Genomic DNA, 26402 nt, shown 5'->3' with positions numbered 1-26402 from the left:
TGCCTAAGGCAGGACTAGAACTCACAGCCTCCTGGCAATTGGCCCAAAGTCACCCAATCACCTTTCATGCCTAAGGCAGGACTAGAACTCACAGCCTCCTGACAATTGGTCCAAAGTCACCCAATCAACTTTCATGCCTAAGGCGGGACTAGAACTCACAGCCTCCTGGTGATTGGTCCAAAGTCACCCAATCACCTTTCATGCCTAAGGCGGGACTAGAACTCACAGCCTCCTGGCAATTGGCCCAAAGTCACCCAATCACCTTTCATGCCTAAGGCAGGACTAGAACTCACAGCCTCCTGACAATTGGTCCAAAGTCACCCAATCACCTTTCATGCCTAAGGCAGGACTAGAACTCACAGCCTCCTGGCAATTGGCCCAAAGTCACCCAATCACCTTTCATGCCTAAGGCAGGACTAGAACTCACAGCCTCCTGACAATTGGTCCAAAGTCACCCAATCAACTTTCATGCCTAAGGCGGGACTAGAACTCACAGCCTCTTGGTGACTGGTCCAAAGTCACCCAATCATCTTTTATGCCTAAGGCGGGACTAGAACTCACAGCCTCCTGGTGATTGGTCCAAAGTCACCCAATCAACTTTCATGCCTAAGGCAGGACTAGAACTCACAGCCTCCTGGTGATTGGCCCAAAGTCACCCAATCGCCTTTCATGCCTAAGGTGGGACTAGAACTCCCAGCCTCCCACTGAGATGTTAGGAATGGGGAAGGTGCAGCCTTTCCAAACAACCAATCAGCAAAGACAGCTATGCTTTAGCAGAAGTCCCCAACCTTTTCCTCCCTCTCCTCCTTGTCTCTTTCCAAGCCGAGAGGTCCATTCCCAATGACCCAGCTTTCCATCTCCCTGGAGGATGGGCCTCTCCATTTGCAGCTTCGGTGGCTTTGGCGCACGAGGGTGAGAAAAGGTGAGACGGGAGAGGAAGAGAAGAGAAAAGGATGCGTGCCACCGTCTTCTCTGGTCCCGGCGAGTCACACTTACATGTTGTGAAGCACACACCATCCGCAGTGGGGGTCCCCTGAGCCCAGGCACTCGCTACAACTTTTGTACTGTTCGCAAGACTCCACCGGTACACGGATAAGCTGTGGGGGACAAAAAGGAAAGAGAAATTTTAACAATTCGGAACAAGTCACACAGATTCCTAACCTGTTAATGTCGGGTCCGTCAAGGCTGTTAATGCCCAACCTTGGGGAAATATCTCAGGTTCATGATCAGAATAAGTTGGTAGGACTCCAAATTCAGCAACAATTTTATCATGGAAGCCAAAACAAACAAGCTGTGATTTGCAGGCTTAAGTTGAATATAAACCTTTTGTATAGAGTGATGTCTGGCTTGGGGAAAAAACGAGCAGGGAGCACTCAGATACAGGAGCCATCAACAGGCACGTAGAGATAAACAATGTCTACATACCATTGAAAAGAGACAGTCCAAAAGCTAAACAGGAAACAAAAGGACCAAAGCCCCTCCTCGCCAGCAATCAACGCCAAGTAAAGAAGAGATAACACCAAGATCAACACTAGATGAACAATCAGAAGTAAATAATACCTCAATCAAGGAACTACCAATTCATACAAGCAAACGGTAAACAACATTCCAATTAAGAAACCACCAAGAATACTTCCACCCACACTGACAGGGCAAGCCACGAGTATATAAAAATAAGAGCAAACCCAGGGGTGAAATCCAGCAGGTTCTGACAGGTTCTGGAGAACTGGTAGCAGAAATTTTGAGTAGTTTGGAGAACTGGCAAATACCACCTCTGGCTGGTCCCAGAGTGGGTTGGGAATGAGGATTTTGCACTATCCTTCCTCCGGAGTGGGGAGGGAATGGGGATTTTGCACTATCCTTCCTCCAGAGTGGGGTGGGATTGGGGATTTTGCACTATCCTTCCCCTGGAGTGGGGTGGGAATGGAGATTTTGCAGTATCCTCCCCCTGCCACGCCCACCAAGCCACACCCACAGAACCGGTAGTAAAAAAAATTGGATTTCCCCACTGAGCAAACCCCATACTCATCTAGCACTGATGAGTCCTCCCAGGACTGATGAAGTTACTTAATAGTAGATCGATTGATCTATCTATCTATCTATCTATCTATCTATCTATCTATCATCTATCATCTATCATCTATCATCTATCATCTATCATCTGTCTCTCCATCCGTCCGTCCATTCATCCATCCATCCAGCTATCTAGCTAACTTCCTTCCTTCCTGCCTGCCTGCCTTCCATCCTTCCTTTTCTCTCTCTCTCTTTCTCTTTCTTTCTTTTCTTCTCTCTCTCTCTCTCTTCCTTCTGGCTATCTATCTTTCATCTACCTACCCATCCATCCATCCATCCATCCATCCATCCATCCATCCATCCATGGTATATAAACCTAATAGAGTCAAGAAAGAAAGTAAAAAGGGGGAAAAAAAGGAAATGGTAAATTTGCAGAAAAAAAGATAGAAAGAAAAGCTTCTAATTTTCTTTGCAGCAAGTGCAATTGCAAAGTTTTCTCTTCCTTGAGTTACAAAAAGAAAATCTCACTTTTTTTTCTACTACGTGATTTCCTCCCCCCCTCTCCAAACCATCAGACCCACAAATCATAGGTCGATTTTTTTTTTCCGTGTCATGCAAAAAGTCTATAAGGGGGTTTCCAGTCAGTCATAAATGTAGATATTGTCATTTCTTTAATCAAGGAAGTCACTGGAGATTTCTCTGCGAGTTCCATCATCTTCACCAATCCTTCCTCCATTGTGGAGAGTGTCAAACCTCTCCACTTTTGAGCATATAATAATCTCGCCACAGTTGTCATATATAAAATGAAGCCTCCGTGATTTATTTCAAGCTGTCTATCCGTTAATCCCAAAAGAACAGCCTCTGGTTCTAATTGTATTTTAAAGTCTTCTGAATTCGTGCATGTATTTGCATCCAATTTTCTTTTTTGCTCTTTTAAATGTCCACAAAACTTCATAAAGTGTCCCTTTAGATGGTCCATATCTCCAGCATAAATTTGAAGTATCTTTATACATTTTAGATTAGACCATTCTGGCGTCATATTACCATGCCACTTCATTTAATAAAAAAAATTCTCTTTAGGACTGGAACTTAATCTAAACGTCAATTCTTTCAACCACATATTTTCCCATTGATTGCATTTGTGTATTGTAGCCAAAAAATTTTAGCCCATTTTGTTAGACAGGCAATCCTCGATCACAACTATTTGTTTAGTGACCGTCTGAAGTTACAACGGCACTGGAAAAAAAAAGTGAGTTATGGCCAGTTTTTCACACTTACGACCATTATAGCATCCCCCGTGGGCATGGGATCAAAATTCGGGTGCTTGAAAACAGATTCATAGTTATGACGGTTGCAGTGTCCCGGGTTACAAATATCACATTTTTTGCAACCTTCTGACAAGCAAAGCCACTGGAGAAACCAAATTCATTTAAAAAAGAAAAAAAGTAAGTTTTTTCTTGCATTTAGGCAAGAAAAACCAAATACGCAGGTGCAGTATATGTGGTACCTTGCTCAATAGTACTAACTGTGAGAGGGATCTTGGCATCCTAGTGGACAATCGCTTAAATATGAGCCAGCTCTGTGCTGCAGCTGCCCCAAAACCCAACACAGTTCTAGGCTGCATTAACAGAGGGATAGAATCAGGATCACGTGAAGTGTTACCACTTTATAATGCCTTGGTAAGGAATCCTGCATCCAGTTTTGGTCGCCACGATGTAAAAAAGATGCTGAGAGTCTAGAAAGGGTGCAGAGAAGAGCAACAAAGATTTTCTCCCTCTTTTATAAAAAGATTTTTAACTTTTTAATATCTTTTAGTATTTTATATATTCAAATTTTAAAATTGGTCATAAAATTGAGTCAGTGACTTGGGTGCACTATTTTACAACCATTACGATTTACAACCATCCTGGACAGGTTCCCTTACGGTCGTAAGTCGAGGATCCCCTGCAGGTGTCTGCAAAAAAACAAGGTTTCGTCTTTTGTGTCTCGGGCGAATCGATCCAGAAATCCATTTCTCTTTGAGGCCTCCTGAAGGCAGAGAAATAAATCAGATTTATTTTGCTTTTCTTCTTCTTCTTCTTCATTTGAGATCTGGGAGGGCTGATTGAAACGGACTTCTAGCTTCGATGGCATTTTTGCCAGCTCTAAATTCCCCCGTTGCCAATTTTGGTGGCAAAAGCATCTCGGATAACATCTACCCAACCTTGAAGTGCTCTTTCCTTATCACACATGACATTTTCTCCAGCAGGCGGGGAGAATGGGCTGGTTGCAACGCCGAGACGCAAGGCGATCTTTGTGGGTTCTCAGGTCAGAAGAGAAAGTGTGTTTCCCCCTCCTGATTAGAGGTCATCTAGTCCAGCCCGCTGCTCAAGCAGGAGACCCTATACCCGTGATGACGAACCTCTGGCACACAGAGCCATATCTGTGGGCACGCGAGCATTACCCTAGCTCAGCTCCAGCGCGCAAGTGCACTCCGGCCAGCTGATTTTCGGGCATTCCAGGCCCACCGGAAGTCAGGAAACAGCCATTTCCGGCCTCTGGAGGGCCTGTGGAGGGCAGTTGGGGAGGCTGTTTTTGCCCTCCCCAGGCTCCAAGAAAGCGTCTGGAGCGTGGGGAGGGCGAAAAATGGGCCTACTGGGCCCAATGGTAACCTTTTTGCCGTTGTGTGTCAAAAGTGGGGGCAGCACAAGGGCGTTGTGTGCACATGTGCAGGGGGGCGGGGCATGGGGGGATTGAATTATGGGTGTGGGCACGTGCACGCCCCCCTCCCCCAGTGCTCCCCCCACTTTTGGCACACGATGGCAAAAAAGTGCCCTATACCATTTCAGACAGATGGCTGTCCAGTCTCTTCTTAAAAACCTCCAGTGATGGAGCACCCACGACTTCTGGTGGCAAGCCGTTCCACTGACTGATTATTCTCACTGTCAGGAAGTCTCTCCTTAATTCCAGGTTGCTTCTCTGCTTGATGAGTTTCCATCCGTTGCTTCTTGTCCTGCCTTCAGGGGCTTTGGAGAATAGGGTGACCCCCCCCAACTCTACTTTGGGGGCACCCCTCAAATACATGGAATACTGCTAGTCCTTCTTTTCTCTAGACTGGCCAAACCCAAATCCTGCAACCGTTCTTCATATGTTTTAGTCTCCAGGACTTTAATCATTTCCTAACAGAACATAACACAGTAACGGAGTTGGAAGGGACCTCGGAGGTCTTCTAGTCCAACCCCCTGCTCAAGAAGGAGACCCTATACCATTTCAGACAATTTGTATGTGCTATACAAATAAATCCTTTTAAAAAAGGAATAGGTCTAATTGTGAAGGAGAAGTAGAGGGAGTGAAGGAATCTATCAATTAATCATAACGCCACCAGGCCTGAGCTCAGATATTTCAAGAAAAGAAAGAAAGTACCAATTTTTCCCCCCTGTAAATGTTTCAGAGGCCTTTGGTCCAGAATTTGGGACTGAAGAGACCATCCATCTCATCCCCTTTCTCAAATGTTCTCCTGTCGACTATCACCTTTACTATTCTCATCTTTCAATGAATCACCGCCAAGTGATATGCAAAGATAGATAAGAGAGAGAGAGAGAGAGAGAGAGAGAGAGAGAGAGAGAGAGAGAGAGACGGGAAGAGGGAAAGAGAGTGAGAATGGATGGATGGAGAGAGAGAGAGAGAGAGAGAGATAGAAAGATAGGCCTAGATAGACAGACAGATAGACAGAGATGATAGATAGATAGATAGATAGATAGATAGATAGATAGATAGATAGATAGACAGACAGACAGACAGACAGACAGACAGACAGACAGACAGATAGAAGATAGATAGATAGATAGATAGATAGATAGATAGATAGATAGATATGGGAAGAAAGAAAGAGAGAGAATGGATGGATGGATGGAGAGGGAGGGATGATATAAAGATAGACATAGACAGACAGATAGACAGAGATGATGGATAGATAGATAGATAGACAGGCAGGCAGGCAGGCAGGCAGATATGGGAAGAGAGAAAGAGAGAGAGAATGGATGGATGGAGAGATAGAGAAAGAGAGATGATAGAAAGATAGACAAAGACAGACAGACAGATGATAGATAGTAGATAGATAGATAGATAGATAGATAGATAGATAGATAGATAGATAGATGTGGGAAGAAAGAAAGAGAGAGAGAATGGATGGATGGAGAGGGAGAGTTGATAGAAAGATAGACATAGACAGACAGATAGATAGACAAATAGACAGAGATGATAGATAGATAGATAGATAGATAGATAGATAGATAGATAGATAGATAGATAGATAGATAGGCAGGCAGGCAGGCAGGCAGGCAGGCAGGCAGACAGATATGGGAAGAGAGAGAGAGAGAGAGAATGGATGGATGGAGAGATAGAGAAAGAGAGATGATAGAAAGATAGACAAAGACAGACAGATAGACATGATAATAGATAGATAGATAGATAGATAGATAGATAGATAGATAGATAGATATGGGAAGAAAGAAAGAGAGAGAGAGAATGGATGGATGGAGAGGGAGAGTTGATAGAAAGATAGACATAGACAGACAGATAGATAGACAAATAGACAGAGATGATAGATAGATAGATAGATAGATAGATAGATAGATAGATAGATAGATAGGCAGGCAGGCAGGCAGGCAGGCAGGCAGGCAGGCAGGCAGACAGACAGACAGATACGGGAAGAGAGAAAAAGAGAGAGAATGGATGGATGGAGAGATAGAGAAAGAGAGATGATAGAAAGATAGACAAAGACAGACAGATAGATGATAGACAGATGATAGATAGTAGATAGATAGATAGATAGAAAGTTTCAATAGAGTCTGCAAATCTGTTTTAAAGGCTGTCAGGAGGCGGGGGGGGCAAAAACAGTTCTCCCCCTCCTCAATTACACAAATGACTAGCTGGGAGAGGGATACAGCCGCATGCCAACATTGCCAGCCCAGCTTTGCCCGCCTGCTATGCACACTGTTGTCTAATTGCTGGACTTTTTACAAGGTTTGCCTTCCACCGCTTGGCGGTGAGATTAATTAAAATTGTACCCTGCTGATTGGGCTTTTGTGTCGCGGCCTCTAATTAATAAAAGGGGAAACTTTGGGGAAAACAAAGGAGCGAAAGGCACCCCACGCCAGGTGGGCAGCCACAGAGAACACAACAGTTAAGTGCCCATCGGCGCTCGGATCCGAATTGACCTCCTATCCCATCGCCCTGTGCCATGTCTGCCTGCAATTAATTTGGCTTGGTTCTCTGCAGCGAGTTGTGCAGGGTTTAGGTGGTTGTATGTATGTGTGTGTGGTTTTTTTCTTTTAGTTTCTTCTTCCTTTCTTTCTCTGCCCTGTTAAAAGAGAGTCAAAGTTCGTGGAATATAGTTACTCCTCGACTTGCAACAGTTCATTTAGTGACCGTGCATTAGATGAGTTAGGACCATTTTTCGCACTTACAACCATTGCAGCATCCTCGTGGCCACGTGGATCAAAATTTGGACGGTTCATACTTATGACCGTTGCTGCATCCGAAGGTCCTAGGATCCCCTTTTGCGACCTAGAGTCAATGGGGAAACCGGATTCCCTTAACAACCGTGCTGTTAATGGAACAACTGCAACAATTTCCTTAACAACGGAATGGTAAGAAAGGCGCGTAAAAGGGGGCAAAACGCGCTGAACAAACGTCTCCCTGAGCCACAGAAATTTTGGGCTCCATTGTGATCGTAAATCGAGGACTACCTGCAGAGGTGGGTGTCACATACCGTAACAACTGGCTTGCCCAGCATCTGAAATGTGAGTGCATGCGTGCGTGCGGAATCATAAAACACAGGAATTTACTCGCTCGCTCGCGCCGTCCGCATATGTGTGTGGCATCAGAAAACACAGTGATATAGAACAGGATTGCACTCGTGCTGGTGGGCCTCCCCACCCACAGGTCGCAACTACCGGTTCACCTGAACCTGTCGGAACTTGCAGCAGCCCACTACTGACTACCTGTATGGTCGATTAATCTGAAACGGAGCTGGGTGATTTTTGGCTCAGCAAGTTGTGAAATCCCAACAGTGTGTTTTTTGTGAGCCGAGGTATCCGATGAAGCCATTTGTCTTTGGGACACTGCTTATTAGGGGATTTCAGCAATGTTTTATTCACTTTGGTTTGGCATTCAAATATTCCGCAGCCTGGAATATTTCTGCGATTCGTGATCGATGGGCTTTCTGTAGCGGTGAGCCTGAATGTTAAAAACAGAATCCATTCAAGGTGTAACTGGGTTCTGCAAATTGACTATAAATCCTTATGAATATCTCAGACTTCTACCTTCTCGCAGACACAGAGAGCTCTTTTATACAGTAGTTTGCCCCCAAAAAAGTGTAAAAATATACTGAGATAACAAAAAAAAAAAAAAAAAAAACCACCACTCTTTTTCATTTCCATCAAAATCATGTCAATAGCTTGCACTGACAGCTTGGACAGGACACTGAAGAAGGAAAATCTTAATTATATCAGTCACTATGTCCGACTTTTAAAATAAAAGCGTGCTAATGTTGATAAAGGAAAGATTTGTAAATGAAAAACTGGTTTGGTTTAGTGGTGAAGGGTGTCTAGTCCCTAAGAAGGGACTAGAACTCACTGTCTCCTGGTGTTTGGCCCAAAGTCACCCAGTCAGCTTTCATAAGGCGAGACTAGAACTCACAGTTTCCTGCTGATTGGCCCAAAGTCACCAAGTCAGCTTTCATAAGGTGGGACTAGAACTCACAATCTCCTGTTGATTGGCTGAAAGACACCCAGTCAACTTTCATGCCTAAGGCGGGACTAGAACTCACAGTCTCCTGCTGATTGGCCGAAAGTCACCCAGTCAGCTTTCATGCCTAAAGTGAGACTAGAATTCACCAGCTTCTAGTTGGCGCCTTAAATGCTAGACCAAATTTCATCCACTTATGCAGCCCATGAATCTTACCTGAACCCTATGTGGAACTCTAAAAAAAAATAAAGATAAAGATAATCTAGGAATCATCTTAAAAATTGGTGTAACTGAACGGCCCCCGGACTGCAAACCAGCAGCGGTGAGATCGCATATTCCGGATTCTTGCTCACAAAAACCGGATTCTTGATCCCTTCCCCATCTCACCGTGAACCGTCTGCTGAAGGAACCCGATTTTTCATCCGTTCCAAGGTCACATCCGTCCAAGGTCGACATCTCTCATGTTCACCCCTGGATTCTCTGACAACCTTACCTAGAAACAACAATTCCCGGGGTTGCCTTTTGGGTTCATTCATAAATTTCCCCGCTCTGGCAGATTTATGCAGCTCAGGAAATGCGGGTTTTTTATTTACTCGATTCCATTTCACCTCAGTGAACTGTAAAATTATCACCCCAGCTTTTCCGCTGGCCTCTCTCGCAGATCTATGGCCTCGCTTTCCTTCTCTTGGACGGATATCCTTCGTCTGCAGGGATAAAAACGGTTGGTATCCAGGAGATTTCCCGCCACCCCTTTAAAAAAAAAAAAAAACACCTTTGTGCAATTGTATTGCGTCAACTAAGTGCAGGATAGTTTTAATGACCTCATACAACGGTGACTCATCTTCAAGAAGAAATTTGGAGCGCTCTGCATTTGGTTACTGACTGGCAGTGTTTTTTCAACCTTGGCAAGTTTAAGAGACGTGGACTTCAACTCCCAGAATTCCCCGGGACTAGGGAATTTGGGGAGTTGAAGTCCACGTCTCTTAAACTTGCCAAAGTTGAGAAACAGTGATTTAATGACTTATTATGTCTTTCATTGCTATCCTGCCTTTAATTTATTTTATTTTTTTTGTATATAAAAAACAAAATGGTGAACATATCTAATATTCCCTCTTCCTCCTATTTTCTCCACGTGAACCCTGTGGGGTTGGACTGAGAGAGAGGGACTGTCCCAGAGTCACCCAGCCAGCTTTCATGCCTAAGGCAGAACTAGAACTCACTGTCTCCTGGTGATTGGCCCACAGTCACGAAGTCAGCTTTCATGCCTAAGGCAGAACTAGAACTCACTGTCTCCTGGTGATTGGCCCATAGTCACGAAGTCAGCTTTCATGCCTAAGGCGGGACTAGAACTCACCATCGCCTGGTGATTGGCCCAAAGTCATCCAGCCAGCTTTCATGCCTAAGGAAGGACTAGAACTCACTGTCTCCTGGTGATTGGCCCAAAGTCACCCAGCCAGCTTTCATGCCTAAGGAAGGACTAGAACTCACTGTCTCCTGGTGATTGGCACACAGTCAGCTAGTCAGCTTTCATACCTAAGGCAGGACTAGAACTCACCATCTCCTGGTGATTGGCCCACAGTCACCTAGTCAGCTTTCATACCTAATGAAGGACTAGAACTCACCATCTCCTGCCGATTGTCCCAAAGTCACCCAGTCAGCTTTCATAAGGCGGGACTAGAACTCACAGTCTCCTGATGATTGGCCTAAAGTCACCCAGTCAGCTTTCATGCCTAAGGCAGGACTAGAACTCACTAGTCTCCCAGTTTCCAGCCTGCTGCCTTAACCACTAGACCAAACTGCCTCTCTCCGGATGATTTACCTCTTCCAAAGCTCAGTTCTGAGCGCAGTAAACTGCAAGTGTATTAACCAGCATCTAACCTCATTCTAGCTTAGATGGTTTATCCAGACATGGGACTCTCACACAGCGGCTCCGGTTGCTGACAGTAAGGGAAAAACATGCTGAGTTTTTGAAAACTTTTAAGGTGAACCATTCCATCCATGACCTCTTATATTTGCTGGTGTTTATCTTTAGCCTTGATTCAGCCGGTTCGGACCGGTTTCCCAAACTGGTAGCAGAAATCGCGAGTGGGCCCGGGCCCGCCACATACCCGCCCCAACTCTATGCTATCCTATTTAGGCACGTTTTTGAGGCTGGGCACATGTGCGGAAGGTGCGAGCCAGCAATCGCATGCGCCGAAGGCCGGGCACATGCATAGACGGGGCGCATGCAGTGATGGGATTCAGCCGGTTCGCATCATTTTGGGAGAACCGGTTGTTAACTTTCTGAGCAGTTTGGCAAACTGGTTGTTGGAAGGAATCATTAGGGCAGAGAACCGGTTGTTAAATTACTTGAATCCCACCACTGGGCGCATGAACTCCGACCTCCGGGTGTTTCGCTGTGCACTGAAGACCCTGTTGTTCTGCCAGGCCGGACTATTTTGCATTTTTCAGAATATATCCAGAGCAGAAAAAATAATAAGTGTACCTCTGGAGGATTATTTTTTTAAAGAAAAAATGCTTACAGGACACCTCTATTAATCCTGCAACTTTACCACTAAGCTTGTTATGTAGACAGAAATTATCTTTCCTTTATCCCTCTTTCAGTTCAAAAAAAGCCTGTCTAAGGACTGCCTTTCGCTCTCCTGCAGTGGTGAAATCCAATTTTTTTTTTACTACCAGTTCTGTGGGCGTGGCTTGGCGGGTGTGGTGTGGCTTGGTAGGCGTGGCTTGGTGGGCATGGCAGGGAGAGGATACTGTAAAATCTCCATTCCCAACCCACTTCAGGGGAAAGATACTGCAAAATCTCCATTCCCTCCCCACTCCAGGGGAAGGATAATGTAAAATCTCCATTCCCACTCCACTCCAGGGGGAAGGATACTGCAAAATCCCCATTCCCACCCCAGAGGTGGTATTTGCCGGTTCACTGAACTATTCAAAATTTCCGCTACCGGTTCTCTGAACTGCTCAGAATTTCCGCTATCAGTTCTCCAAACTGCTCAAAATTTCCTCTACCGGTTCTCCAGAATCTGTTGGATTTCACTCCTGCTCTCCTGGCAGACTTTAAGTCTACGGTTAGCAAATTCATAGTTGGTGAGTTTTCCCCCCAAGTCCTTGATTTACGACCGTTTGTTTAGCGACCATTCCAAGTTACAACAGCACCGACGACCATTTTTCACACTTATGACCTTTACAGCATCCCCAGGGTCGTGTGATCAAAATTCGGAGGCTCGGCAGCTGATTCATATTTATGACGGTTGCAGTGTCCTGGGGGGGGGGAAATGTCATATGATCCCCTTTTGCGGCCTTCTGGCAAGTAAAGTCAACGAGGTGAAGCCAGATTCACTTAACAACCGTGTCACTAATTTAACAACGGCAATGGTTCGCTTCACAATGGTGGGGGGAAAGGTCGTAAAATGGGACAAAACTCACTTAACAGCTGTCTTGCTTAGCGACATAAATTTTAGGCTCAATTTTGGTCACAGGTTGAGGACTAACCGTAATGTAAAATCTGGGCAGGAAGTCAATGTTTTCCTAGTTGGATGTCTTGAGCAACCTCTAAATTATTCCCCTTCAATGCATAGGGGCTTCCTATAGTTCTAAGGCTAAGTGGATACATTGGTATCCGAATCATCATCATCATCATTTAACGACCCCATAATCCCTTACGAGGTGGAGTCTGGGCAACTGAATGGAGCTAAAAGAGCATTTACTGGCCGGATGCTCTTCCTGTCGCCAATGCAGAGTTATATTCAGCAGACATAATCTTAACGTGCCCAGAGAGAGAAATATCTGCCTCTACCTAGGATCGAACTCACAGCCTCCTGATTGTGAGGCGAGAGCTCCACCTCTAGGCCACCGCACTCCTCCTCGGATACATTGGTATCCGAATCTAGATCTTTTTAACGTTCATATATTACTGTGTTTTTCACCTGGGTGAAACGTTCATGCCTATCGCAAGCCCTTGTATGATAGGACACACCCAAACAAATAAATAAATGAGCAGAGAAATCAGAAAGGCTGAATTTCAGATGGAAAGAACAGCCATTCAGCACCACGGAGAGCTCCGGGGGAAAAGAGGAGTTGCCCCTTGCAAGATTCCTGCAACTGGTTGTTCAAGAAAGCATGGATTTCCCTGGAGCTAAAGGTGTCCAAACCAAAACTAGATCCTCATCCATCACCTGCCGTCCCTCCCAGATGGAAGGCTTCAGGGATTACTCTGTAATCACGCAGAAGTGCAGAGAAGGTAGGCTAGGTCTACCACCGACACCAATCTTTTATTTTTCTCTTAACGGAGCCATCGATCTTCCGGCTTTTCCTCTGCCATCCCGTGTGCAGCTAAGGGTCAGTTGGTTTCCATTAGAAACCTCATTTTCAGCGGGGCTGTAACTCACCCAGTTTATACGCCACGTGGGGAGGACTCCCCACCCCCTTCTCAATAAAATGCATCGATTCTGGCGGCCAGAGAGTGTATGTGTGTGTGTGTGTGTGTGTGTGTGTGTGTGTGTGTGTGTTTCTATCGAGGCACCTGGTCTACTCCAACATTTGCTTTTCAGCGCCAATCCAGGAGCCCTCAAGCAGTCGCATTCACGACAAACCAGCGAAATATAAATTTGGTGTATATATGTGTGTGTGTGTGTATATATATATATATATATGTTTTCTCAGGTTTTCGCTGGTGTTTGTATGGCTTGCCAAGACACTTCCAATTTTACGTGGGAGAAGACCCGAATAACCAAAGACCTACATATATATATATATATATATATATATATATATATATATATATATATATATATATATATATATTTGTGTGTGTGTGTGTGTGTGTGTGTTTTTCTTTTAGCCAGGTTTTTCCTACGTAGCCAAGATTTTTCTACAGCCCTAGCTCAGTGGAGTCACATCCATTCGATTCTGGGCTTTTTTCTTCTGGCAGCCAGCTAAGCAGCATAGGGCAGCATAGAGCCTGCTGGCTGCCAGAAGAAAAAAGTCCAGAATCGAGTGGATGTGACTCCACTGAGCTAGGGCTGTAGAAAAATCTTAGCTACGTAGGAAAAACCTGGCTAAAAGAAAAACACACATAATTCACATTTTCTTTTTAATTTGGGGAAGGGGTGTCAAGATGAGAAATGGGCGGTTTAAACTTTGCAGGTGTTGAAGGTGTCCGTACTATCTATAGGTAGACCTCGATTTATGACAGTTGGTTTTGGTGACCGTTGCAAAGTTACAACAGCACTGAAGTTGTGGGAGCTTCATTACTGGAGGCCTTCAAGAAGAGATGGGACTACCATTTGTTAGAAATGGTGTAAGGCAGGGGTCAGCAACCTGTGGCTCGGGAGCCGCATGTGGCTCTTTCACCCCCTGCTGTGGCTCCCTATCACTCAAAATATGCGTCACAACCGCCAATGTACGACACCCACCCGGCACACGATTTATTGAGCTTTTCAACCCCCGGTAGGCCAACCATGGATAAATCCAAGAAAATAAAAATTTCAGAAGAAAACAGAACGTTTCATTCAACTACATCTGCTAGTTTTGTGGCCGCTCGAGAAATAGTCAGGCACGGGAAGGGTTTTGTGGCTCCCGGTGTTTTCTTTTCTGTGGGAAACGAGTCCAAATGGCTCTTTGAGTGTTTAAGGTTGCAGACTCCTGGTGTAGGGTCTCCTGCTTGGGTGGTGGTGGGGGGTTGGACTAGATGATCTACAAGGTCCCTTCCAACTCTGTTCATCTGGCTTAATCTGACTGGGGGGGGGGAAAGTGTCCATTTTTTACAACTTGCCACCAGAAGTTGTGAATGCTCCAACACTGGAAGTTTTGAAGAAGAGTTTAGACAGCCATTTGTCTGAAGTTTGTTTTGTTTGTTTGTTTGTTTTATTAGATTTATATACTGCCCTACTCCCGAAGGACTCAGAGTGGTGAACAGGCACAAAATAAAATACATAAGTACAAAATTTAAAAGCAGAAATAAAACCAGATTAAACAAGTGATAGAGGGTTTCCTCCCTTAGCAGGGGGGTTTATTTATTATTTATTTATTTATTTATTTATTGGTTCGATTTATATGCTGCCCTTCTCTGGAGACTCAGGGCGGCTTACAATGCATTAAGCAAATAGCCTTCATACTTTTGTATATACCTGCTTAGTAGGGCTTTCGGCCCCACCTAAGCAGTGTTCTTTTTTATACAAAGTCAGCTTATTGCCCCCACAATTCGGGTCCTCATTTTACCTACCTCGGAAGGATGGAAGGCTGAGTCAACCTTGAGCCTGGTGAGAATTGAACTCGCAGTAATTGCAGGCAGCTGGCAACTAAATACTACTTTAACAGTAGTTTAGTCCACTGTGCCACCAGGCTCTTAGATTGGACTAGGTTGGACTAGAAGACCTCCACGGCCCCTTCTAACTTGGTGATTCTGTTAAATAATTGCTTTCCAATGACAGGCCAACATTTTTTTTGCTTTCCCAACACCAGAGAAATTAATCTGATGGAATTGGAAAATACTAGTCTGTTTTTACTGTTCACGCCTTAAGAATATCACTTGGCATGCCGGCTTGGTGGAAGACTGAATTCATGGCCCGCTTTAAAAGAAATAATAATACATTTTAGAAACCCGGTATTCATCACGCTGTTAGCCAAGCAAACTATAAAGTCTTCTGCCAATGCCTAGAAAGACAGCTTAAATGTTATTTTCCTTCTTTCCGGGCGCCGGTATGTTTTAAAAGAAACACAGACAGATATCAGTGGAGCCCTAAAGTAATTATATGTATTTTAGGTTCAAAGATGATCCTTAAAACGCTGGGCAAAGAAGAAGCAAAATGTGTCAGGCTTAATTCTATAATTAAAAATAAAATAAAATAAGGGGCATGTGATTAGACAAGCAATTATGCATTGAGTAGCTTAACATAAATCGTGGGTAAAATATATATATATATATATATATATATATATATATATATATATATATATATATATATATATATATATATATATATATATATATATATATCAGAAACAATTTTGTGGGATTTAGCATGAGAACACCTTGTAAAGCATAATTGGATTAGGGAAGGCAAGAAGTGTGAATTTATCAAGAGGCTGCTTCACTAACTTGCCGGGGAAGAAAAGGGAAGTCAAAACCTTGTCTCAGTATAACAGAGCTGGGAGGAACCTTGGAGGTCTTCTAGTCTCACCCTCTGCTAAAGTAAGAGAACCTAATGGCTGTCCAATCTCTTCTTAAAAGCCCTCAGTGATGGAGCACCCACGATTTCTGGCGGCAAGCTGTTCCACTGGTTAATTGTCCTCACTGTTAAGAAGTTTCTCCTTAATTCAAGGTTGCTTCTCTCCTTGATTAATTTCCATCCATTGCTTCTTGATTATAACTGCTTCTCTGAGTGAGGGTGCCTTTCCTGCCGCCTTGAAAGAGGCGGTGGTGAGGCCTCTCCTCAAGAAGCCTTCCCTGGACCCGGCTGAATTAGTTAACTATCGTCCGGTCTCCAACCTTCGTTTTGTGGCGAAGATTGTTGAGAGTGTGGTGGCACGACAACTGCCCAGGCACCTGGATGAAGCTATCTATCTAGACCCGTACCAGTCGGGCTTCAGGCAGGGGCACAGCACAGAAACGGCATTGGTCGCGTTGGTGGATGATCTCTGGAGGGCCCGGGACAGGGGTTGCTCCTCTGTCCTAGTCCTATTAGATCTCTCAGCGGCTTTTGATACCATCGACCATGGTATCATGCTGCAGCGGTTGAGGGGGTTAGGAGTAGGGGGCACCGTTTTGCAGTGGTTCTCTTCCTTCCTCTCCGGCCGCTTGCAGTTCGTGTTGGCAGGGGGGCAGAGGTCGACCTCGAGGCATCTCGCATGGGGAGTGCCACAAGGGTCGGTCCTCTCGCCTCTTCTGTTCAACATTTATGTGAAGCCGCTGGGTGAGATCATCCGTGGTTTTGGGGTGAAGTGTCACCTGTACGCTGATGATACTCAGCTGTACATCTCCACCCCAGACCACCCCAACGATGCCCTTGATGTGATGTCTCGCTGCCTGGAGGCCGTGCGGGTCTGGATGGGGAGGAACAGGCTCAGACTCAACCCTTCCAAGACTGAGTGGCTGTGGCTACCGGTGTCCCGATATAGTCAGCAGGTGCCATCGCTGACTATTGGGGGTGAATCTTTGCCCCCCACAGAGAGGGCTCACAATCTGGGTGTCCTCCTGGACGCATATGCTCTTTAGAAGAGCATATGACGGCCGTGGCCAGGGGGGCCTTTTATCAGGTTCGCCTGATTCGCCAGTTGCAGCCCTTTCTGGACCGGGACGCCTTGCGCATGGTCACTCATGCTCTTGTCACCTCCCGGCTGGACTATTGTAATGCTCTCTACATGGGGCTCCCCTTGAAGAGCACTCGGAGGCTCCAGCTGGTCCAGAATGCAGCCGCGCGGGTGGTTATGGGCGCACCTCGTTGTGCCCGCGTGACACCCCTCCTGCGCGAGCTGCACTGGCTCCCAGTGGTCTTCCGGGTGCGATTCAAGGTGTTGGTTACCACCTTTAAAGCGCTCCATGGCATAGGACCCAGATACCTTCGAGACCGTCTTCTGCCACCAATAGCCTCCCACCGACCAGTCCGCTCCCACAGAGAGAGTCTCCTCAGGGTGCCATCGGCCAAGTTATGTCGGCTGGCGACACCCAGGGGGAGGGCCTTCTCTGTGGGAGCCCCAGCCCTGTGGAATGAACTGCCCCCGGAAATACGCAAGATCTCTGACTTCCGGGTGTTCTGCTGTGCACTGAAGACCCTGTTGTTCCGCCAGGCAGGGCTGTCAATATAATAATTTTAAATTGGGGTATTTTAATTTTTGGGGTTTTAAATCGGCCAAATCTATTTAATTATTTTAATTTTTAATTATTGTTGTGTCTTGTGTTTTCAAATTGGCTGTACACCGCCCTGAGTCCTTCGGGAGAAGGGCGGTATAGAAATAAAATTATTATTATTATTATTATTATTATTATTATTATTATTATTATTATTATTATTATTATTATTATTATTATTATTATTGTCCTGCCTTCAGGTGCTTTGGAGAAGAGCTTGATTTCCTCTTCCTTTGTGGCAGCCCCTCAAATATTGGAAGGCTGCTATCATGTTGACCCTGGTCCTTCTCTTTGTTAGACTAGGCAGGGGGTCAGCAACCTGTGGCTCCGGAGCCGCATGCGGCTCTTTGGGACCTCTGCTGTGGCTCCCTGTGTTCTGTCCCCGTACCACACACGCACCCCTACGGACGGCCCGGAGTTAATAAGCCACACGACAAAACTCTTTGAAGATAAAACTGGCAGCAACCCAGTGGCTAGCTGCCAATTCAGACTTTACTCACACAAAACAAAGATTAGACTGCAAGCATTCCGATAAAGCAGGCAAGAGTTACAACAATACAAGGATTAATCCAAATGCAGTCCGATAAAGCAGGCAAAGTCCAGTAACGCAGAGATCATGGATTATTTCCAGTTTTTGCTCGTCACAAACTGAACCGGCCACCTCACCCACATTTATACCCTGTGGGGTGTGGTCCAGTGACTCAGCTAATCTCTGGCAGCCTTCCCCTCTGCTGTGAATGCTTCTCCCTGCACCTCTGGTGAGGGTCCAGCCAGCACCTTTCTCCTTCGTCACTGTCCACCTGTGGCTTCGGGGACGTGCTTGGCTCTGAGCCTATCGTTTGGCCTTCGGTGTCCTCCGGAGGCATTGCCAGAGAGGAGGGTCCTGGAGAGGGAGGCCTTGCCAACTCCTCTCCCTCACTCTCAGAGTCTGCATCTGTCGATAGCCCAGGCTCAGGCAACGGAGCCACAACACCCTGTCAGGTGATCCCACCACTGGCTGGCCCTGCCCCTTGCCTCCCCTCCCAGTCACTCCTCACCTGAGAAGGTAAGGGCGATGATGGGGGATGGAGAAGCAGCAGGGCAGAGACAGAGAGATACAGAGAGGGGGGAGGGAGGGAGGGAGAGAGAGAGAAATCAAAAGGGTTTTGTGATTCCCGGTGTTTTTTAACAACTAGTTCTCTGCCCTAATGACTGGCTGGGTAGGCGTGGCTAGGGGGGCGTCATGTGACTGGTAGAAGTGAGTGACGTCAAGTTGGCCATGCCCACCCAGGTTTTGTGGCTCCCGGTGTTTTCTTTTTTGTGGGAAATGGGTCCAAATGTCTCTTTGAGTGTTTAAAGTTGCAGACCGCCAGACTAGGCATACTTAGTTCCCTTAGTAGTTGATCATGCTGATATTAACAGAATAACAGAGTTTGAAGGGACCTTGGAGATCTTCTAGGCCAACCCCCTGATCAAGCAGGAGACCATCTACCATTTCAGACAAATGGTTGCCCAGTCTCTTCTTGAAAACCTCCACTGTTGGAGCAGCCACAACTTCTGGAGGCAAGAAGTTCCACTGGTTGCTTGTCCTCACTGTCAGGAAATTTCTCCTTCGTTCGGTAACTTCAAAGGGTCACTAAATGAATGGTTGTAAATTGAGGAGTTACCTGTCAGATCTGGATTGCACCTTGATTCTTAAGTCTCCTCATCAAGAAGCCTCATTTATTTATTTATTTATTATAGGGGATAGGAGGCATGGTGTGCCAAATAATTCACAATAATGTGTTTTATTTGAAACTAGCTGATAACCCGGGTATTTATTTATCCCAATCCTGTATTAGACAGGAAAAGGAATTATATCTATAGTGGCAACTCCACTGGGCTGTACAGTAGAAGCCCTTTTAAGGCACAACAGGCTGTATCTTAACAGAACTTATTTATTTATTTATTTTATTTGTTTTAATTTGTATACCGCCCTTCTCCAGCAGGACTCAGGGCGGTGAATCCAAAATGCACACTTGAATCCAAAATGCACACTATCACTGTCAAAAGTACTGTGATTTGACACTATAGATATAATTCATTCCTTTTCATTTCAGCAACCCAGGCTTTCCAGAGTTATGCTGGAACACACACACACACACACACACACACACACACACACACTGAGGGGTGTTATGGGTGTCTTACCCCCACAGTATTTTTTTCCAGAGAGTAAGTCATCTGTGTACCAAGTTTGGTTGAAATTGCTCGAGGCATTCCAGAGTTATGGTGGAACATACACACATACACACAGCGAGAGAGAGAGAGAGAGAGAGAGGGAGGGAGGGAGGGAGGGAGGGAGAGAGAAGAGATGATAGAGAGATAGAGATAGAGATAGAGGTATATAGAGATAGAGATAGATAGAGATAGATAGAGATAGGTAGAGATAGAGATAGAGATAGATAAACAATGGTTCAAATATGATACTGGAGGACTAGTTCCCCCTTTCTCACCAGACACGGCAATGCATCATGTTTCCTTATTAAAAAGGGACCATTTTAAATGCACGGTGATGATGATAATTAGAGACGGTTTGCACAGTCAGGCTCTTAATGGCCTTGGGAAGAGGTCTTGCGTTCAGGAAGACGATAGCCATCAATCTGGGGACATTAGCCTGCGTGCGAGAATGGTCATTTGCAATCACGAGGGATCAATCGAGTTTGATTCTCTGATAATCTGATCTAAGCACTTCAAAGGCAGTAGAGTGAGACTAGAGGGCTAAAGCTGGACGTTGTTTTTTATTTTTAATTTTTTTTCCCCCGAGCTTTTCATTTCAAGACAAGGTGGGAAAGTGTTCCCCTTCGACGCAAAGAATTTTGCAAACAGGAATGTCCTGACAAGTAGATACAGGGCAGTGGTGTAATCCTCTGAAGTCTGCTACCAGTTCTGTGAGTCTGCTACCGAGCGCGCGCTTTGCGCACACATGTGCACTTTGCGCATATGCATATATGCGCACCTGAGTGGTGCCCGCACAGTGCTAAAAAAGCAACGTTTTGAAGCCTTTTGAGTTTGCAAAGGTAAGTAGAACGACGACGGGGGTGGAATCCGCTGTGCCACACGATTTAGATTAGCTAGAAAGCAGGAAATCTGGCAATTCTAGGTAATATAAATTGCGCGTCACAGCTGATCGTCGCCGAACTGATTGTTGGAAATACCGGTTTGCCCGAACTGGTAGCATTTTTTATTACTGGTTCAGGAGAAAAGGTCCGAACCAGCAGCATTTCACCTCTGATTCAGGGCATTCTAAGCATAAGAAATGTATTTCACAATGCATAAATCAGTGTTTTTGAACCATAGCAACTTGAAGAGATTGCGGGGGGGACTTCAACTCCCAGAATTCCCTAGCCAGCTATTCTGGGAGTTGAAATCCCCACCTCTTCAAGTTGCTGGCTGGGGAATTCTGGGAATTGAAGTCCCCACCTCTTCAGGTTGCTGGCTGGGGAATTCTGGGAATTGAAGTCCCCACCTCTTCAACTTGCTGGCTGGGGAATTCTGGGAGTTGAAGTCCCCACCTCTTCAGGTTGCTGGCTGGGGAATTCTGGGAATTGAAGTCCTCACCTCTTCAGGTTGCTGGCTGGGGAATTCTGGGAGTTGAAGTCCCCACCTCTTCCAGTTGTCACGGTTGAGAAAGGCTGACATATACACAGGGAAATCAACCTATCAAAGTCATTTGGATGAACGAAAGCAAACTTTTGAATTGGGCAAATGAAGGGAAAGACGCTTAAAATAGAAAGTGTGAAAATCTGCATTTTAGGCAGGCTATTTATAAAAGAGTTTTAAATGAGCAGGAAAAAAGAAGAAGCTGATCTCATCGCTCACAGCTTGCCGGAGAAATATAGAAAGGCCATCTCAAAAGGCCTTGTTCTGGTTCAGGCAGCATGAACCAACTTTAATCGTTATTAACTACAAAGGAGACAATGTCCAAACATAGTTTAATTCTTTGTGGAATAACTGCAGGGCATCTTCCTGTTGTTGTTGTTAGTTGCGAAGTTGTGTCCGACCCATCGCGACCCCATGAACCATGTTCCTCCAGGCCTTCCGGTCCTCTACCATCCTCTGGAGTCCATTGAAGCTCACGCCGACTGCTTCAGTGACTCCATCCAGCCACCTCGTTCTCTGCCGTCCCCTTCTTCTTCTTTTGCCCTCCATCGTTCCCAGCATCGGGCTCTTCTCCAGGGAGTCCTTCCTTCTCTTTAGGTGGCCAAAGTATTTGAGTTTCCTCTTCAGGATCTGGCCTTCTCAAGAGCAGTCAGGGTTGATCTCCTCTAGGACCTACCAGTTTGTTGTGGCCCCGCCCTCTGAGCCTATCTCATCGGAGGAAGAAAGCTCCGAACATGAGGAAGAGGAGTCAGCCAGGCCTCCCTCTCCAGGCCCCTCCCCTCTGGCACTGTCTCAGGTGCCGGCCGAGGGAGAGGAGATTAGCCAGGAGCCAGGTGTCTCGGATGAGAGCGAAGGAGAGCCGTCATTCCTGGATGCACGCCAACGAAGGCGTGATAAACGGTTGCAGCAGTTAAGGAGGCATGCTAGGGATTAGAACTGAGTCACTGGACCACACCCCAGAGAAGATATAAGAGAGGGTGGTGGCTGGTAAAACTCCGTGACGAACAAAAACGAACTTTGGCTAGTCACTTGAACAACGTCTGAAGCTGCCGAAAGGAATATTGTTTTGCTGGACTATTTGCAATGCGTATGTAATGTTATGTTATCTGTTGCAGTAAAAGCTCTTGGCAGACGGTGATTATATTGCTGCCAAGTTTGGGATAACGACCTGTGTGCGTGCCAAGTACTTTCTTAACCCTCGGCTGGCTGTGTTTGTGTGTGTATGGACGGGGACAGATCAGAGTTGGATCGCCTTGCAGTCCAAGGGACCCGCAGGAGTCTTCTCCAGCACCAGAGTTCAAAGGCCTCCATTCTTTGGCGCTCAGCCTTCCTTATGGTCCAACTTTCACAGCCATCCATTGCAACTGGGAAAAACTTGACGATACGCACTTTTGTTGGCAGGGTGATGTCTCTGCTTTTTAGTACGCTGTCTAGATTTGCCATAGCTTTCCTCCCCGGGAGTAAGCGTCTTTTAATTTCTTGGCTGCAGTCCCCATCTGCGGTGATCTTGGAGCCCAGGAAAATAAAATCTGTCACTACCTCCACTTCTTCCCCATCTACTGTATTTGCCAGGAATTGAGAGGGCCGGGCGCCATGATCTTAGTTTTCTTAATGTTGAGCTTCAAGCCCAGTTCTGCACTCTCCTTCTTCACCCCGCATCAAGAGGCTCTTTAGTTCTGCCTAGTTTAGCTCTTCACTTTCTGCCATTAGAGTGGTTCTCATCTGCATAACTGAGGTTGTTGATATTTCTCCCGGCAATCTTAACTCCAACTTTTGATTCATCTAGCGCTGTGATGGTGAACTTATGTCATATCTGTGGACACACGAGCGCTGCCCTAGCTCAGCTCCAGACACATGCGTGCGCCAGCCAGCTGTTTTTTGGGCCTTCCGGGCCGACCGGAAGTCAGGAAACAGGCTGTTTCTGGCCTCCGGAGGGCTTCCAGTGGGTGGGGAAGGCTGTTTTCACCCTCCCCAGGCTCCAAGAAAGCCCCTGGAGCCTGGGGAGGGTGAGGCCTACCGGTAACCTTTTTGCCATGGTGTGCCAAAAGCAAGGGGAGGGCCGGGGGGGTTGCATGCACATGCGCAGGGGGGCAAGGCATGGGGAGGAATTGAATTGGGGGTGGGCATGCGCATGTGTGATCTCCCCACACTTTCCCTGCTTTTGGTGTGCATCACTGATCTAGCGTCTACTGTAGGCATATTTCTAAATGAATTCTATTTAGTAAAAAGTCTGCTTTTGCTAAATGTAAGAACAAACACAGGGAGGCTGTTTGATTAGTTCGAAGCTACGACAGCACTGTAAAAGTGAATTATGACCGGTCCCCGCACTTACAACCGTTGCAACATCTCCACTGTCGTATGATCAAAATCTGGGGGTGTGGCAATCAGCACTTATTTATGACGGATGCCGTTGTCCTCCTATGATCCCCTTTTGTGAACCATCTCAGAAAGCTTCCCCAAAGAAAAAGTCAATGGGGGGGGGGAAGACAGATTTGCTTACCGGCCGCATGATTCACTTAACGACTCAGCGATTTCCTTAACAACTGTGGCAGAAAGGGTCAAAAAAATTCACTTAACAACCGTCTCGCCTAGCAATGGAAATTTTGGGCTCGTAAACTCAAGGCATAATATTCTTTCAACTCTGTACAGGTAGTCCTCAACTTACAACCGTTCATTTAGTGACCGTTTAAAGTTATTACGGCCCTGAAAAAAAGGGACTCGTGACCGTATTTCACACTTAACGACCGTTGCAGCATTTCCAATGGTCACGCGATCAAAATTCAGACGCTGGGCAACTGACTCGTATTTATGACAGTTGCAGTGTCCCGGGGTCACGTGATTTCCCCCGTTTCGTGACCTTCTGACAAGCAAAGTCTCCAAGGGAAGCCAGATTCACTGACCAGCCATGTGACTACCTTAACAACGGCAGTGATTCACTTAACAACTGCGGCAAAAAACCGGTCGTAACAGACAATACGCTGTTTAATTGAAAATGGAATTTTTGTATGTTATAAAATAAAAAAACTTGGGGGAAAAAAAAAGTTCGTAACCTGGGGGAATGAACAACTGTCTCACTCAGCAGCAGAAACTTCGGGCTCAATTGTGGTCGTAAGTTGAGGACTACCTGAATAGGTGGAAATCCTATTTCTAAATAAACTTAAAATTGTTCGGTGTTCATCCATGGCTACAAAGACTAAACCTCTCAACCCTCAGCAGCCAAATGCAATTAGATCTTTACATCCTTTTTTTTAAAAAAAATTCCTACAGCCCTGCAGTATATATATATATATATATATATATATATATTTGCTAAAGTCACAGGCTAATTGGACGGTTGAAAATGTAGATATTTTCTCTTGCATTTGGCTAAGGCTGTGCCTGTCAGGGCTCCACTGCTGATTTCCTTCTACTGCCTTAATTGGAGAGTTTAGCTTAGATGTTTGCTCCCGAGCGAAGAGGCATTATTCGCTTCTCAGAGCTGTCCCTGCAATCTATGGCATTACGACAATTTTTAGCAAAGCACGGAGTCCCAATTCGAGACGTTAAGCTCGTTGGCCTTTTACTGAAAAAATCGTGAGCGTGAGAGGAGCGCAGCCGGAGGGTTAAAGAGCCTCGCGGGTTAGTTCAGTGTCTGCTCTGAAAATGAATAAATACGATTTAGTATTATGACAGCCGCTACGACTAAAATGCAAAAATCCAGAGCGCCGCTGGATGTTAGGAACAAGGAGAGCAGTGGTGGGTTGCTACCGGTTCTCCCCGGTTCTTGCGAACCGGTAGCGGAAATTTTGAGTAGTTCGGAGAACCGGTAAATACCACCTCTGCCTGGCCCCGTCCCCAATCTATTCACTGCCTCCCAGTCTCCCAGCTGATCGGCTAGAAGGAAAAAAATCAGGGCTCACTTGACAAAGAAGAGAAGAAAAAAACAAGACGCCGTCGCTTTAAATTGAGAAGTCAGGAAGCCTCCCAACTGATTGGCTAGAAGGGAAAAAATCAGGGCTCGCTTTTCAGACAGATCACTTGGCAAAGTAGAAGGGGGGGAAAGACGCCGTCGCTTTAAATTGACAAGCCAAGAAGCAGCTGTTGGAAGGAGGTTTTTACTTGCAGAATGGGGATTTTGAAGTACCCTTCCCCTGGAGTGGGGAGGGAATGGGGATTTTGCAATATCCTTCCCCTGTCACACCCACCAAGCCAAGCCACGCCCACCAAACCAAACCCACAGAACCAGTAGTAAAAAAATTTGAAACCTACCACTGAAGGAGAGGGTTTTGTAGGACGTGAGTCACATGTCTGATCCATGTTAAAAAAAGAACAGGCAGGGCTTCAGTAACGACCCGCTAAAAGGATGCAAAATGACCAGCTGTCTACAAGGAGTATCAATCCTTCCATTCCCCACCATTCAGTCAGAAGCTGAAGAAGCTTCTTGGATGAGAGGCGAAATGTCTTCAAAAGAAAAACCAGAAAGTTTTGGAAAAAGCACCTTTGGGACAACTTCAGTCACAGGGTGTGAGCCCTTCAAGGTAGCAACAAAAGCACAACAATGAACACAGGTAGTCCTTGACTTACAACCATTCATTTAGTGGCTGAAGTTACAACGGCACTGAAAAAAAGCAACCGATAGACGTTTTTCACACTTATGACCATTACACCTTTCCCTTGATCACATAATCAAAAATTCGGATGCTCGGCAACTGGCTCGTATTTATGACAGTTGTAGTATCCCGCGGGGTCACGTGATCTCCTTTTGCGACCTTCTGACAAGCCAAGTCAATGGGGGGAAGCTAGATTCATTAATGACCGCTTTACTAGCTTAAGTGCAGTGATTCATTGAACGACAGTGACAAGAAAGGACGTAAAACGGGGCAAAACTCACTTCGCAAATGTTTCATTTAGCAACAGGAATTCGGGGCTCCCATTATGGTCGTAAGTTGAGGACCGCCTGCATTGCACAAGAAGCATCCACGGTTACCGAATGACCTTGACTATGTGTCAGATTGGTCTAACAAGTGGCAACTTGAAATCTCAACCAACAAATGCTTTGTCTTGCACATTGGCAAAAAAAATCAAAACATAAAAATACAAATTAGATGGACATGACCTTGTAGATGACCCTCACTCTGTCAAGGACCTTGGAGTACTCGTTTCTAAAGATCTAAGTGCCCGAGCTCACTGTAACAACATTGCCAAAAAC

The 26402-nt window shown here is 45.7% G+C and overlaps 1 protein-coding gene across 2 annotated transcripts in view; it reads right to left on the bottom strand.

Annotated features, from left to right (window-relative positions):
• PLXNA4 (plexin A4) overlaps nt 1-26402 on the bottom strand; it is a 525881-nt gene that overhangs the window by 190013 nt on the left and 309466 nt on the right. For both annotated transcript variants that reach the window (XM_087873566.1, XM_087873567.1), the window contains exon 5: nt 997-1097. In XM_087873566.1, the coding sequence (XP_087729692.1) occupies nt 997-1097 (101 nt within the window). The remainder of the gene's footprint in view (nt 1-996; nt 1098-26402) is intronic.

Source organism: Pantherophis guttatus, chromosome 7, assembly GCF_059756535.1.
Source record: "Pantherophis guttatus breed Tessera chromosome 7, ASM5975653v1, whole genome shotgun sequence".
Classification (NCBI taxonomy): Eukaryota; Metazoa; Chordata; class Lepidosauria; order Squamata; family Colubridae; genus Pantherophis; species Pantherophis guttatus.
This window is presented reverse-complemented; position numbering and strand designations above follow the sequence as displayed.